At 38.0% G+C, this 16870-nt stretch overlaps 2 protein-coding genes across 3 annotated transcripts in view; both read right to left on the bottom strand.

The window, feature by feature from the left end:
* Nucleotides 1-16870, bottom strand: part of LOC124121654 (coiled-coil domain-containing protein 24-like) — a 370739-nt gene that overhangs the window by 112408 nt on the left and 241461 nt on the right. The gene's annotated exons all lie outside the window — the stretch shown is intronic.
* On the bottom strand, nt 7243-15100 carry LOC124121653. The gene is made up of 2 exons (XM_046484685.2): nt 14030-15100; nt 7243-8842 (listed from the first exon to the last, which is right to left on the bottom strand). The coding sequence occupies exons 1-2, from the start codon at nt 14226-14228 to the stop codon at nt 7662-7664; spliced, it is 1380 nt and encodes a 459-aa protein (XP_046340641.1). The 5' UTR covers nt 14229-15100; the 3' UTR covers nt 7243-7661.

Genomic DNA, 16870 nt, shown 5'->3' with positions numbered 1-16870 from the left:
TGATACGTCGCGTTTACCAACATTTTACCGTCTGTAACTGGAGTAGTCATGCTTCTTATAGCATTATATGCGGGCTAACCTCTAATTGAACTTGTTGTGACATCGGGGGTGACGTTTTCTCTTCTCTGGTCTTATAAAAGAACCATACAGCCGCTATACCAGCAACTCCTACTAGTGCCCATGTTTTAATCGGATTAATATTTGAATTATTTATTAATTTCGCTTTGCGCGCCAGTCCTCCCTTTCCTTTCTGCAGCTATTTTTTGGGGGTTCTTAGTAACTCTGGGTTTTAGTATTTTCTCATTCACATGTGGTGCAATCGCTGGTGGTGGTTCCTCATTCACTCGTTGTTCCGCAATCTGTTGTTCCTCGTTCACTTGTTGTTGTGTGTTCACAATCTGTTGTGGTGTCACCTGTTAAGTCTCCATTATTATTAAGTGGGCATGTATGTTTAAATTGACAATACCTAGCCGTTATGAAAGCTGTGGTGAGTGGAGCTAAGAACATTCCGTAGCTATGATAAAACTCACAGCTCACTGAGCTTATAGCGTGTTCGATGAATGGGTCTTTCTCTAGAGATTCGCATAAATACATGCGATGTTCTGCCAGGATAGGGAGAAACGTACTAGCTACGACTGTGTATAGTTGTAATATAGAAGACCCTATCGTTTTAGTCATGGTAGCTCCCAGTCTAGACTCATAACGCGCGTACAGTTTTTTAATTTCTTCGTCGGTCATGTTATCAATTTTTTCGATGGTATAATTTTCTCCCAAATATTGGGAACATTTTCCACCGGCTACCAAAGCGGCGAGTCTTTCTCTATGTTTATCTAAAGATTTATCTACATGTTGATCTGCATGTTGATGTGTATGTTGATCTGCATCAGATTCTTTGAGCATTTGTTCGATGAGTTTGTCGCATTCCATAATGTAATACTTAAGGAGATATTTAAGTCTAACATAATATAATATGACATATCCAATACAACCCGTAATAATGAACTGTTGCGAAAGAATGATGATTTCGAACCACATTTTATGTCATATTAACCGCTAATGTTCAATTTCCTACATTTTGCTACATTTTTGCTATAATTTTGCTACATTTTGCTTTAATGTTGCTAAGCAATTGCATAAGCAGCTGGTTGATCGGTTTTTAATATTAGTTTACAGTGCTTCATTGCCGCTAACAGTTTTCTGACTTTATCTCGTTCGGGCTTGGTATAAATAACATCATTTTCGCGTAAACATTCCTCGAATGAATCTCGTTCTTTGCAATGAAACAGTGCTACCCATTTGGTCTGCTCTCTCAGATCTTTCAGGACAGAGTTGTATTTTTGAGTAAGTACCCAAACGCTATGCTGAGTATGCCATCCGGAGAATGCTAAATACGAAAGCATATCTTTCTTTTTTGTTAGTTCTTTACTAGCGCTGCAATCGTCTATTACGAAAAGGGTTGATTCTCCTTTGTATCTTTCGTGACATACTCGGAGGCAGTCTTCTAAACGATCGCCCGGATCGACTCTGTGTACCCCGTCGTCATTCATTACCCAATCTCTCGATAGGTATGTTTTATTAACGCTTATAGTCGGGCACAGAATAATAATATGATCGAAAACGTCCCTATAATGACTTTGTAAAATATCTAGAATAAAAGCTGTTTTTCCGCAGCCCGTTTGCCCGCATATGATAGCGCAGTGCAGATCTTTAGGTAAAAGATTATCAATAGATTGCTTGCACGAATCGCCCATTCTGTATATTAAGTTGCGCATCCATAATCACGTACAAATATATGTTTAATTTACCAGCCATTTCCTGGAGCTTCGTTATCTGTATTGTGACACCCTCGCTAGCAATTTCTATTCTCCTCCCACTGCCGTGTAGTTGGTCATCGTCCGTTGTTCCATGTCTAGCCATAGCGCGTACTTCATGGTGAGGTATTCACCCATCGATACACTCCCGAGAGACAGATCTTTCACGACCGCGATAACTTCCGGGGAACGTTTTATAGAAGGAAGTTTTTTAATCTCATCCCACTGGTGATACGCTAGCATTCCTTGGCTATTCCAGTAATAGAAAGGCACTTCGTTCGCAAATCAGTCGAATTCGAGAAACTATCGATCAAGTCCTCAACGATGATACTACACTGGCCGATAAAATTAAAACATTGTTCAGAGAACAGGGAATAACAATTGCCAGTATTTTAACCGCGTTGGGATTTATTATATCGACTTTGACTCTCACGTTAACAGGTGGTACAGTTGGTACAGGTGGTGGCGGATCACCGCCTACGTCGGATGGTATAAAAGAGTGGATAAAAAAGCATTTAAAAGCATTAGGTTCAGCACTGGGAAAGCTCGCTGAGAAAGCCGCGGCTGCACTTTCCGGTATCATAGGGAGTGTTGTTTCCTGGCTATTGAATTTATTAGCTAAGACCACCACTTGGCTTAGTCAAAACTTGTGGGGGTTGATCGTAGCAATTGCAGGGCTGTTGTACGTATCCGCTAAGAACTATTTATCCAAATCAGGTCGCTAAGAACTATTTATCCAAATCAGTTCGCTAACCAAATCATGAGGAAACCAACCGCGACTCCACCTAATACAAGCGTTGTTTTTTCATCAATATGTTGTTGATTTTTAGCCTCAATATGTGGTGGCACTTGTGCGTCAGTAGATGGTTGTGCGATAGTTGGTGTTTGTGGCTTGACTATTCCCTTTTCGCCCGTGATTGTTTGCGTTATTAATTCGACGTTAATATCTAAATTTATACCTGGTTTTTGTTGATCGGTAGCGATAACAATTTTATTATTATAACCTATCACTTGACCGATCTTAAGTTCCATATTACTCGGAGACATGTATAGTCCCGGCGCATAAACGTAGTCCACTTTGGATTGAGCGTACTGTAATGCATCTTGAAAACGCTTTATAGACGATGGTATGTCAACTGGCGAATTAATGGCGTCCTCCACGTTTGCGACAAACTGTTTTTGCGCATCGAAACGCCGTCCCTGTACCGATAATGGACGTTCGTGTTTGCGATTGTGCACCGAGAATTGCCCATACATAAGTTCTTATCGATTCATTAAATCTTACAAATCCTGGGTTAGTAAAATTATTTTCCGTTTTATCATTAAGAAATTCATTCCAAGCGTCATCGTTCAGTTGTACAAATTTTTTAACAATATAAATTAACCCACTCTTAAAACTCATAATATCCCCTCTCCAATCGTTACTCGAAAGTCCCCAGCCTTTATACCAATGACTGGTTTTATACCAATGATCAAATATTCTTGAGTAAAGTTTGCTGTCACTCCTCAACTTAGTAAAATTAACTGGAAGTTTATTAAGTGTTTTATATACATAATCGCTTTCTTCTTTGACGGATATATTTTCCTCTGTGTAAGGAACTCCTAGACCATGGTTTGCTCCTTTAATGCGCCAATCTTTACTCGTAGAAACATTAAATTCCTGACAAATACGCTCATACGCAGACCTATCATAATTATTATTTGTGGAATTCCACGCTCGATCCTGCGGTAATGGAGCACTAATTTCTTTAAGTATACGTCTAATCTGATAGTACACGTGAAATAATAAAACAGACTTATATAGTTTAAATCCTGGGGCATTAACAGATACACCACACCCCGTTGTGGCACACCATATGGCAAAGTTTAACTGATTCTGCCAAAATTGCATCGGATTGTGAAACCAATCGTGCACCATTTTATCGCTAGTTGCCGTGACCCTGTACTTTTCAAAGATATTGGGTAATTTAACGAAAAAATCATCACCATAGGAATTTACCATAATCGATAGATTAGTAATGTGTCTCGATATAGTTATGATATAGTCTCATTGTATATTTAATATGTATGTTACACTCGCGGGAATAACAAATGGTCAGTCACAGTATCACACAAAATGAGGCGACTGGGACAGTGAAAATATACACTGGAGAAACAAGTATACTTATTGACGAGAACTTAGCAATTACACTTGGATTTGGACAGCCAGTATTATTACCACCCAACAAACCAGTGACTGTATATGCATTACCCGATTTAGTTCCCTATAAAGAGTTGTGTATCCATCTTGATCAAATAATCATGACAAATAATATTCAACAAGAAAGTCCTTCAACTCTACTCAGATGTGTTCCAGTTAAAGATGAAAAATACAATAGTGGTAGAACGGAATCTTTCTCAACATTACAATATAAAAAATTAAAGCGGGGTATTATTTCAGACCTCAAAATTTCTATATTAGATGTAAAACACCAACCTGTACATATAGGATACTTAAGTGTAACACTCCATATTATAAATAATGGTTGATTCCATATTTAAGTTATGATATAGTATCATTGTATATTTAATATGTATATTACACTCCTGGGAATAACAAATGGTCAGTCTATTCAACCGCTTCGTACTATCGATAACTCGGATGGTCAGCTCGAAGTCGCTCTATGCGATGTAACGTATTACCCACGGTGGACCAATATAAATGCTGCAAAAGATAATAATAGGATAAAACTATTTACTGCATTGGGTACTATTATCAAATCCATAACTATACCTGATGGGTATTATAGCGTAAGCTCACTCAATGATGAAATTTTTAAGCCTAATAGAGTTAGTCTATCACAAAATGAGGCGACTTGGACAGTGAAATTCGACCAAGAAGAAACTATACTTTTATGGGACCAATCAGATACACATGAATTTTATCGCTTAATTGGCATACATCCTGATGTTAAATTACCCGATTTAGTTCCCTATAAAGAGTTGTGCATCCATCTTGATCAAATAAGCACGACAAATAATATTCAACTAGGAAGTCCTTCAACTCTGCTCAGATGTGTTCCAGTGAAAAATGAAAAATATAATAGCGGTAGAACGGAATCTTTCTCGTCATTACAATATAAAAAATTGAAGCGTGGTATTATTTCAGACCTTAAAATTTCTGTATTAGATGTAAAACACCAACCAGTACATATAGGATACTTAAGTGTAACACTCCATATTTAAAATAATGGTTGATGCATCAGGCCCAGGAACGCTCAGACAATGTAATACAATTGCGCTTTCCGATCTCGGAGACACGGAAGGATTCGATAAACCCGGTAGCAATGGTAAGTTATATGCTTTACACTTACACGATAATGTATACAAGCGGAAAGAAGTTACATTCACGGGTAATCTAGAAGATTTAAGCGATGTCGACGTTAGTAGACTCATTAAAAACACTTCGTACAATATTATTCGCAACAGTGAGAATAAATGGACTATGGTCGAAGCAAACATCGAGTGGCTATTGAATATCGTCATTACCCCACCGTATGCGATGATGGGTAAGGGACATAATTTAACTAAGATAATAAATAGTGGCATCGTACTCGCGGCTTATATCCCATCAAAACGAAAAAGTGCGTTAGTCACCCCCCTGCCAGAAAACCCAGGTCATATGTTATATAGTCGTCCGGCAATCCAAATTGTTAGTTTAAATTTGGTTACAGAATTTGATGATATTAAACAGAACTTGAGTGCAATACCTAATATTTCCACGCTTATTATTGAAGTCTTGTTTGGAGATGTACCGGTAGATGCCTTCGAAATATTACCAGGTCTATCGATTATATGGCTCAAGAAACACGATCGTCAACGTTGCAGTATTATTCATATCGGAGCATCGCCCGTTGCAACCCTCGAGGGGGTCCAAATTATTAAAAGTGGTAGTATTTCTCTTACTAAGATATTATTGCCGTATAATATACATTTGATAAGGTTGATGTATAGTCTCAAAACATTTAAGCAAGACCAATTAAAGACTATTATATGATCGTAATATACACTATGAGTTTATATCCAGCGCTCGATGAAGCAATTGAAAAGATGGAAACTGTTGATGGATTTCGATTACATCAAATAAGCGACATAAAACATCGAATAGAGAAGGATAGGGAGTTGAGACTTTGATTGTATAAAAAGTATCGCAGAGCCGTGAATGCTCTGGACGGAGTTGACACCTCGCTTGTAGCAGCTGGCATGGGACTCGGTGTAGCGGGTGTTGGTTTACTATCAACTATAATGGAAGTAGCCGCCGGAGTCTCGGGACTGGCAAGAATAGCGATAAAATTCATTTCTCGTAGGTTACAAAAGAAAGCATTAAAACACGATAGTATTCGGATACTAGCCGAAGCAAAGTTGAACAGCATTGAGGATCATATTTCGACAGCAATGGTTGATTGTAAGATATCCGAGGATGAGTTTCGTTTAGTGTTGTCAGAACTCACCAAATACAACGAAATGAAGCAGGAGATTCGATCAAAATCTCGTAAGACCAGTGGTATTAGTGAGGATGAGAAAAAAAAGTTCATAGAACAGGGGAGGCAACAAGCGCGTCAATTATTCCGTGCCAAAACCAAAGAACTGGTTGGAGATTAAAAATAGATTGCTTACTATCGTTTGATCACATTTAGACAAATGCTTACATACATATATATAATAATGGAGATCGAAAAAGCTATTAAATGGAGAGAATTACCACAAGGTTTTTATTATATCAGTGATGTCAAAACAACCAAATACGGTTATCAATTGTTTCTTATCAATTTACAAGAAGAGTGTAATTATATAGTCTGGTCTCCTAGTAAAATGAACGAAGAACTTAATAAAAATGTTGAATATCGCTTTATTGATAAAAATAATAAAGAATATTTTTATTACCATTTAGGCTCATCTAAAGCAATGACTGGCCCCAGGTATTGGTGAGCTAGACCCACTTTAACTTAATCTCATGACTATCGTTGAATCGCATAATCATTTTGGCATAAAAAAAGCCACCTGTAGTAGCAGTATAGGTATATGAATCCGGCTCCAGTGGAAGTGGTCCAGAACCCCCATTACCTATACTACTCCATGTATTCTCTTAACACCATCGGATTTAGAAGCAATGGTCGTATAAAACAAGACAGATCTATTTAAACACAACAGTATTCATGTTATTCCCACAAAATCACATAAAGAAAGGAGACATTAGCAAATACATGTGTATTATCATTTTTCGCCAGGATAACAAAATTTTCTCTCCTTGTTACCACCTCCAGGTTCAGCTTAAGATGGGTCCTCCTTTGGTCAAAAGTTTGTTCCCCCTCTAATGAGTGTGTCACGCGTTGCACACGAGTGGCGGACAGGGTGCACACCCGTGTGCAACGCGTTGCACACGGGTATCACACGCGTGACCAACCCGATGCACACTGGTTGCGTAACGCGTTGCCCATGCCTGTAAGGGGAATGAACTTCTAGGCAGTAGTGTAACTAGAGTCCTCATCAAGTACGATATGCCAGAAACCATCTTTCAAGTCACATTTAGAGAACAACTTGGCTTCTGCAATATCTGGCAGTATATCTTCCATAACAGGCAATGGATAGTGACATCTTTTGAGAGCTTTATTGAGAGGTTTAGGATCTATGCATAGGCGTAGACGTCCTGAGGGCTTCTTAACGATCAAGAGACTAGAGACCCAGTCGTTAGGTGTATCAACTGGAGTAATTACACCACGTTTTTCTAGACGTTCGAGTTCTGTCTTGAGGTCTTGCTTGAGAGCATGTGGAATTCTCCTGAGTGGCTGTTTGACAGGCGTTATACTTGGATCAATTTCTAGCTTCATCGCTAAAGATGTCTTGGTAAGTCTTCAGTATGTCCTCTTTTGTAAGACCAGTTGAGGATGTGACTTTCTCAGACGGAGGTTTCTCTTCAGAAACTTCAAGAATATTTTCATGGAGCACTTGGTTAAAGTTCATTTGTTGAGCAGAACAGGATCCAATCAGTGGTGTTCTGTCCTCAGCAATCACAACAAATTTGCCATGATACTTTTTAGAGTTCTTGGGATTGCGTAAATGGAGATTAGCAGTTCCCATTGTAGTAAGCTTGGACCCATTGTACATCTTCAGGTTAACGGACGTATCCTGCATGTCAGTATCCTCTGGGAGATACTTTTTAGAGATAACATTACAAGTAGCCCCGCAATCTACCTGAAATCGTACTGGTTGAGAGTTCACTTCAAGTGTTGTGAAGATTTTAGTAGGGTATTGTCCTACAATACAATTGACAGATTCTTCACAGGTATCTATAGTCATCAGTTCCTCTGTAGGATCAATATCAGATTCATCACAATCATCATCGACTCTGTGTACTCGGGAAGAATGTTTCTTCTTACTCTTGCACACGGAGGCATAGTGTGAAAATCGACCACAGTTACTGCATTTGACACCATATGCTGGGCATTGCTCTCGTTGAGGTGGGTGACGTTTACCACAATACTTACAGTTCCACATGAGAGTTTTCTGTTGTGAGTCATTTACAGGCTTACTATGTTTACTTTTGTCTGGGGGTTGACGTCTGGATGGAGTTTTAGATTTCTTGCGAACAGCATGGATATCCTCTTGGGCACTTGACATTGCTTTTACTTGAGCCATGGTTGATTCAGTTGCTCTGCATATATCTATACATCTCTTCAAAGTCAGCTTAGGTTCTTGCAATAGTTTTCTACGTGTTGCATTATCTCTCAGACCACACACAATTCGGTCTCTGATGAGTTCATCATGTAACGTTTTGAAATCACAAGATGCAGCCAATGTTCTGAGAGTGTTTGTGTAGGTATCTACAGATTCACCTTCCATTTGTGATCTTTGGTTGAAAATGTATCTTTCATATATGACGTTAGTTTCACCTAGACAGTGCCTTTCCATGAGAGTTAACACTGTATCCATGTTCTCTTTGTCCTCCTCAGACTCATAAGGTAAGCCATTATAGATATCAAGAGCTTCTGGACCTATGTATTTTTTTATTTTTTTTATTTTATTTTTTTATTGTTCCTGGTAAAAGTACATCATGTTTGGATAAGAGTCAAAATACATGACCAGGTTTTTTTAAGAAAGTACATATCATTCGCACACATCCATACACACATTCACACTCACTAGAAGCTTTAGTACTTATGAAGACAGAATGCAGGATATATATTTAGTAAAGTTTTGGAATAGCAAATGTTTATATTTTCAAAAGGTTTTCATAAGGAGCCCATTTCGTATAGAATTCAGTCTGTTTGGCTTTATTAAAGTGTCTATATTTTTCTAGTTGGTAATAATATTTAACCTCATTTTGGAAATGTGTAATGGTTGGTTGGTTATTTTTCATTTTGCATCTATAAATGTGAAATTTGGCCAATAAGAGTATCAGATCAAAAATATCATCAGTGTGGAAATGTTTTGAAAAGCCAAAAAGAATTAGGTCTGAAGTAAGATTTATCTTGCCAGTATGTGGACACTTGGATTCAATCCATTGTGAAAATCTTTTCCAGAAATTTTTGCTTACCCTACAGTCCCAAAACAGATGTTGGATAGATTCTGGCTTGGCATTACAGAAAGTACATAGACAGTTGTCAACAATATGCATCTTGAGTAGATAAGTATTAACAGGTAGAATTCTATGAAGCAATCTAAGCTAAAACCATCTAAGTTTAGGGTCTGGAGTAGTTTTGTGTGCTCTGATAAATAAGCTAGGCCAGTTCATATCCATTAAAAGTTCCTCTTCCCACTTGTCAATAACTTTTAAGCTTTCATGGGTTTGACTTATTACATAGTAATATTTCTTTGAGCCTTTTTTACATGAAAAGAGATTGGCAATAGATATATTTGTATTGTTTGTTGTTTCCAGATGCAGGTCTTTATTAATGCCTAATTGTATCATGTATGTATTTACTGATCTTGTAATACCATAAAATTCAAGAAAATTTATATTGAAGTATTTATTACAGAATTGTTGCAATGTCATAAAATTTCCATCATTGTTTAGCAAGCAATGTATGCTGTGTATATTATTGAGATGAAAGGTTTTGTTATCTAATGAATTCCCATTTATAATAATATTTTTATTGTATAGCAGAGGTTCCCTTAGGAACTCTTCATAATTATTGGGTTTTATTTTATTGCTATATTTAGAAAAGGCAGTAAAACAATCTTCCAAAATTGGTTTTTAGTTTTTTTAGCAAGCTTAAGTGGAAAATCACTTCCCATAAATAGTAGATCAGGAAATTCAGGAGTAGTATCAGTCATTAAAATTTTCCATTTCTTTTCCAAATCAACATTTAGTAACTTTTTTATCCAGATTATTTTCAAAGCGTTAACATATGCAAAAATATCTATCATACCAAGTCCTCCAAGGGAAATAGGTTTACAAGCAACTGTTCTCTTTATTTTGTCTGGTTTATTATCCCATAAAAACTTGAAAAGAATAGTATTTATCTTTCTAAGGAATTCATCTGGGGGACTAGGAAGGGTAAGGAAAAGGAAATTAAGTTTTGAAATGAGCATTTATTTGATAATTGCAATTTTGCCTAATGGGGTTATAATTCTTTTCATCCATCTCTTTGTTCAATTTCAAAGATTTTGCTTTCAAAGTTAAGTTTAATCATTTTATCTCGATTAGTAGAACTGCACAAAGCAGAAAAATATAAGGAGATAATGGATCCCCCTGCCTACAGCCACGGCAGACTGGTATCCAAGGTGACATATTTCCATTTATAATTAGGCTAGACCTGATATCTTTATAGAGTATAGATATCCATTTAGAAATACTTTCGCCAAATCCAAAATTTCAGGGTTTTAAAGATGAAAGACCAGGAGACAGAGTCAAATGCTTTCTCAAAATCAACTAGAAGTAGCATACCTGGCATTTGTTTAGATTCTGTGTATAAGAGTAGATCATATATCAGGCGGATGTTGTCTCCGATATATCTTCCAGACATGAAGCCAGTTTGGTCTTCACTGATTATCTGAGGCAATACTTTTTTAAATCTATCTGCAATCACAGAAGATAAAAGTTTATATATGGAGTTTAACAGGTTAATCGGGGGCCAATTTTTTATGAGTTGTCTCGGTTTATCTTTTTGGGGGATAAAGGTGATGATGCCTTGCTTCTGGGTGATTGACAAGTTTCCAGTTTCATAGCTATAATTAATTGTTCTAAGTATAAAGTCGCCCAGATCAAGCCAAAACATTTTGAAAAATTCATATGAAAAACCATCTGACCCTGGCTTTTTGTTATTCTTGGATCTTTTAAGAGCTGCTAGCAACTCATTCTTAGTAATACATCCTTCGATAAGATCAGATTCAGATGTTTTAAGTTTAGGAACATCATATTCTAGAAGTAAATCATCAAGGTCTATATCATTAATCGTGTGATCTCTAGAAGTATACAGGTTTTGATAGAAATTGGTTGCTTCATGTATAATATCCTTGGTGTCATTTAGTACAGTTCCATCTTTTGTTTCTATTTCCTTCATATTTTTGCTGATATAGTTTCTACTTTCCAGATTACAGAAATATTTACTTAAAGTTTCACCTTCATCTATCCAACTTGCCTTTGATCTCACTAATATACCATCTAATCTTTTTTTTCGCAATTGTTGCAATTCAATCTTTTTAGTTTCTAGATCATCAGCAGTATTTTCATCATAATTGTTTTCTAGTACATCAATTTCTGCTGTTCAGTCATTTTCTTTTTTGGTCATTTGTTTTTTTATAAATGAAGAATAGGCTATTGATTTGCCCCTAATTTTCATGAGAGTTTCCATAAAAAGGTGATTATCAATCCGGAATTGCAGGTTATCATTAGGGACTTGGTCAATGGCATCCTGATTATAGACTGGTATAGCATATTCTTTCTTTACATCAGATATTACCTGTTTTATTTGTTCAACATACTTGTGATCTTGTAGCAAGGAGTTGTTAAATTTCCAATAGGTTTTCCGTTTGGTGTTTCTTTCAATATTCATGGTAAAATTTATAAATGAATGGTCTGTTCTGTACCCTGGATTTATCTTGACATTGGTAACATTACTACACAGATTTTCAGAAACAAGGAAAAAAATCTAACCTGGCCTGTTTTATAGGATTTGAACGTCTCCATGTATATTGCCTTGAGTCTTGGTTATTATCTCGCCAGATGTCAATTAGGTTAAGTTCTCCTATCAGTTCTAAAAGCTGTTCTCTGGCCTTAGGGTTGTTAATATTTTTGTAATTGTTTGTATCTTTATCAGGGTCAAGCACCAGATTAAAGTCTCCACCTAATATGTAACTGCTATTTCCATATTCCTTAAATTTTGTCAATATCATCTTATAGAAATCAGGTGTGTCGGTGTTTGGGCCATAAATAGTTCCAACCGACTTTCGATTACCATTCAAAGTTATGTCAATCAATATAAAGTTGCCGGAGCCATCTTTAAATACATGGTGAATCTTATACACTACATTACAGTCTAATAACAGAGCTACACCTCTAGCTTGGCTAGAATGACAGTTAAGAATCACATCATAGCCCCACATGGATCTTACATATTTTTCTTCCCCAAATGTGAAATGTGTATCTTGCAAAAAATATAACGTACATTTTTTGGAATGCAGAAAGTTGAATATGTCTCTTCTCTTATTTATATCCCCAAGCCCTCTACAGTTTAAAGATCCAAAACATAAATTATTAGCCATTTTCTAAAATTGAGTGAAAAAAATCTAAAGCTTCTAGCAGCATACATTCATACCTTTCGTACATCAAGCACACCTGGAAAATAAAATGAGACAAATTACACACAACCAGTAGGCGATGTTGTCCCTGCAAAACTGCCTTCGTTTTTTTAAACACTAGATGGATACAAGCCAAGTCCAAGGCAAAAAGAAAAAAAAGAAAAAGAAATAAAGAGTCACTGTGAGGACACCGGAAGTAAACAAATCCGAGGGTTAGCTCCTTACAACGCCGAACACTCTGAACATCGTGTGTATAAACACTAGGAGCGAATCCTTCCAGTCAGCTGTTAGCAAGAAAAAACAAAGCATAATTCACATTCACAATTTTTCCCACTGTCATTTAACAAAAATAAAGATGCATTTTGATGATATAAGGTATTTATACCCCCATAGAGTCAGATCTTGACTTAAGTTTCCAGCATCCCTGCACTGGGCGACTGTAGCCACCGAAAAGCTAGCACGGTTTCAGAGTCTGACAATAGATTAAAGGGGAAAGCTTTCTTCTAGCTCGATATTATGCCACCGAGAGTCCTTGTCATATCAATACTGTAGCATCACATCACCGCCTTTCTCGAATATCCGGGTTTGGACTTTGTGAGTTTCTCGTAGATTTTTTCCTTTTGCGACAAGTTTGCTCCTCAGTTTTTTCAGTTTTACGGGTAGATCCGATCTAATTGATTTCTTCTGATCTCTGAGCACAATGGAGTGTTTAAAGCTTGCGTAGAATACATTCTGCCTATCTGTCATTCTGACAAACTTAACAATCACGGGTCCCGGCCCGGAGGACGGCCATGTTGGGTCTGTACCATGTCTAGGCAGTCTATGCACGTTCACTAACAGCATCTCGCGTGCGTTGTCAATTCCAATGTCTTCAAACAATTTTCTGGTAGATATCTCCGGGTCCTCTGTAGTTGGGGTACCATAGATGAGAAGATTGAGCTTCCTGCTGTATAGTTCCTGTGTAAGCAGTCGTTTCTCGAATTCCTCACGAAGACTTGCTACATCGTCGGCAGTTGTTTTAATGGCCTTTTTATTGGTCTCAATTTGTGCCGCGTTAAATTCCACAGTCTTTAGTATATCAGCTGTTGTGGTTCGAAGTTGCGTGAACTCCGTTTTCAGCGAGTCAATTTGGCTACCAATTTCATCCGTTTGCCTGTGAAGTGTATCACTTATAAACTGCTTCAACTCGACCGCCATGTTGTTGGGTGGACTCGGGTCGACTGTATCATCACGACTGTGACATTGTCGGCTGTTTGCCTCGCCTTACTGAGATACCCGTCGACTTTAGGCTGATTATCAACAGTAGCTTCGTCTTGCTGTTTGTTTCGAGTACCCCCTCGCCTAGTACTTGACATGTTTTAGGTGGTTAGGCAGTTTGCCGTGAGCGAGACGAAATTAGCGGCCCCTCGCCATGGACACCTTACCGGAAGTGAATGGACCTATGTAGGTTATGAATGAAGCAAGTCTGTATTTATGGTCATTTGCATCAATTCTGGCCATAACTTCAAAAGAGTCCCAGATTTGTCTCCATCTTTTCCAGTTCTGTGCAAGATTTCCCTTTAATTCAAGTCTTGGAGGTGGGGGAATATTGCCTTGAAATGTAGCTTGAGTAACATGTTGTGCTTGCTCTTCAGCCATAGTGATGATAAAAGTTGTCAGAAAGAAATTATTTTCTTCCTAAAAGTTCATAAAACTGCTTCAAAATTACTTGTTTGCTGTTTAAAAGTTCAAATTGCCATAAACAATGAAAATTCAAATAAAGACCCTTTTAGGCTTCCATAGCACTTCAGTAGATTTCTTGCGAAATTGAATTATGGCACCACATAGACTTCCATACTTTTTTAATTTTGTCATATGGAGTTCATAGAGAGAGTATTTCAAGTGCAAATTATATCACAATCAAGTTGTTGCGTATAATAAACATCAATCTTCAGAATGAAAATTAGTTTCAGCTTCAGTTCACTTTGTAGAAAGTTATTTTAGAGTTGTGCAATGCAGCGAGTCGAACAACGCACGTGGGTTTGACACGATTGAGTTTGCCGGTCAAATACAGTTAGTTCACTGAAACTCACTTGAGTTGGGAGTAATAAAGTTCATTTAGTGATGAGAGTGAGTTGTCACGACTTCTGACACCATGTTTCGTTATGCGTTTTGTTGTATTCGAGAATGATGCATAACTTAAGGATCACAGGAGGAGTCTGCTTGAAGTTTGTTTTACTCCGGAAGTCCGTACATGAAGTCACGTGATGTCCCATTGACATATTCGGGGACGTGATGCACACGATGAATATTACATATCGTAACAACGTGCAAGCCAAGCATGGTAATTTGTCAAAACTGGGTCATAGTCCATCGCAGTGACGTCACAGGATACACAGAAAGAGCTTTTCCCTTTTGGCAAAAACTGATCAAAGTTCAATGATTGAGTTAGGCGAAGGATGCAGAGAGGTGTACAGCAAGTACAATAGTGCAAATGAGCAGTCTGAAATGGACATCAGCCCCAGACACGAATGGCGAGTACTCACTGTCTGTGCAGCGTCATTTGTCGAATTCCCCTTGGGTGAATAAACGTGCCGATTCAGGCTCTAAACACATCAATCGATACCATGTTGATGTTGGGAGTGTTGAATATATACCAAGTTAACTCCTAGCGTTGGAAGTGTAGTATTTGTGTCTTACCTTGGCATATATTATGAAAATAGTTCAGCTCGACATTACATGGTGTTGACACATCAAAGGACGTAACTCATCAAATCTATGCAGGTTATTCGCCTGGGCAATTTCTTCATGAGTTACCTGTTGCAAAAGGCACATTCAGTCAAAGAACTGCACCATCTGGTCTATCTTAACAATACAGTGTTCACAGGATTTTAACATGTGGAGATTCTTTCTGCAAAATTGGAATGGAGTCACAATGTTTATGGACAATCTTATCAGTGCCCATGATTTTAAATCTATCAGATGTTATTGTGACAATACTGCAACTGTTGAAATTATTAATAGGGGAACATCCAAATGTGCCACTATTATGCAATTTTTGCGTAGACTCACCTTCATAGATATCAATTGTAACTTTGTACCTGGTGTAGATAACACAATAGCTGACGCCTTGTCTCGGTTGCAGATGGAGAGCATCAGGGATCTGGCCCCTTTCGCCGACAAGACCCCTATGCAATGCCCCCCCTTTGTTGTAGCTGCTGTACCCCTAAAAGGTCATCTGGACGAACTCTGGAACAGTGCTTTAGCTTCAACGACCTACAATGTCTACTGGGCTGGATTCAATGCATTCCTGGTGTTCGTTGACTAATCTACACAATCTCACAGAAGATGTGATTTTGTGACTTACTGCCATTGCACCCTGAAGCTGTGTTATGTCACCATCAAGACATATTTGTGGGGGATTAGGTTTATGTACCTCAAGTATGACGTGACCAACCCTTGGATCAATGGCTTTACAACTCGCCTAAAGACAATCATCAAGGCTATCAAAAAGCTGCTGGGGAATTCCACCAGGAGCAGACTACAATCTCAATTACACTACTCACAGACATGTGCATCCAGCTAAACCAAGGTGTGTTTAACCCTTATATTGATCTACTCGTGAAGACTGTTGTATGGTTTTCTTCGTCTTCTTGAGATGCGGCAAATTTATATGCGACTCTTATAATCCAACAATACACTTGTCAATCAATTCCATTTCATTTAACACCAAGCTTTCTACAGCCTTTGTGTGTCTTTAGGCATCTAAGACAGATCAATTTCGTAAAGGTGTTGTCATCACCTTACACAGGCTGTATGAGACCCTGTTGTGCTGCTCAGTTAGGACACTCCTGCATTACCTTGTTCTTTGCAATCAGAGGCCGTCAAATCCTTTAGATCCTTTTTTCCCTCATGCCTAATGGTGCAGCTATGGACAGAAAATGTTTCATTGACCATCTAAAACTTGTGTTGCAAGTGACCGGGTATGACCACACAAATTAGAATTTGTGCGGCCACCACTGCAGCAACAGCAGGCATCCCAGATCATATGATCAAAACCTTAGGACGTTGGTCATCGGACTGCTACAACCGCTACAGAACAACAGAGCATCCATCAAGCCCAAGTGGCCATGGCACAGGTGTAACCTCACACAAAAGTAATGGTGATCAAAATCCTGAAGCAACGGTGTACCAGAGACATGGGTTATGTTATTTGAACAATGAGGCAGAGACATTCACAGATATGCTCACACATCATCCCTATAGCTAGTGTTGGCAAGTCAAGTATTTGTCAGGGTATG

The sequence above is a fragment of the Haliotis rufescens genome, unplaced genomic scaffold, assembly GCF_023055435.1.
Source record: "Haliotis rufescens isolate VD_foot unplaced genomic scaffold, xgHalRufe1.0.p SCAF_2, whole genome shotgun sequence".
Lineage (NCBI taxonomy): Eukaryota > Metazoa > Mollusca > Gastropoda > Lepetellida > Haliotidae > Haliotis > Haliotis rufescens.
Note: the sequence above shows the minus strand (reverse complement) of the source record. Positions and strands in the feature narration are given on the sequence as shown.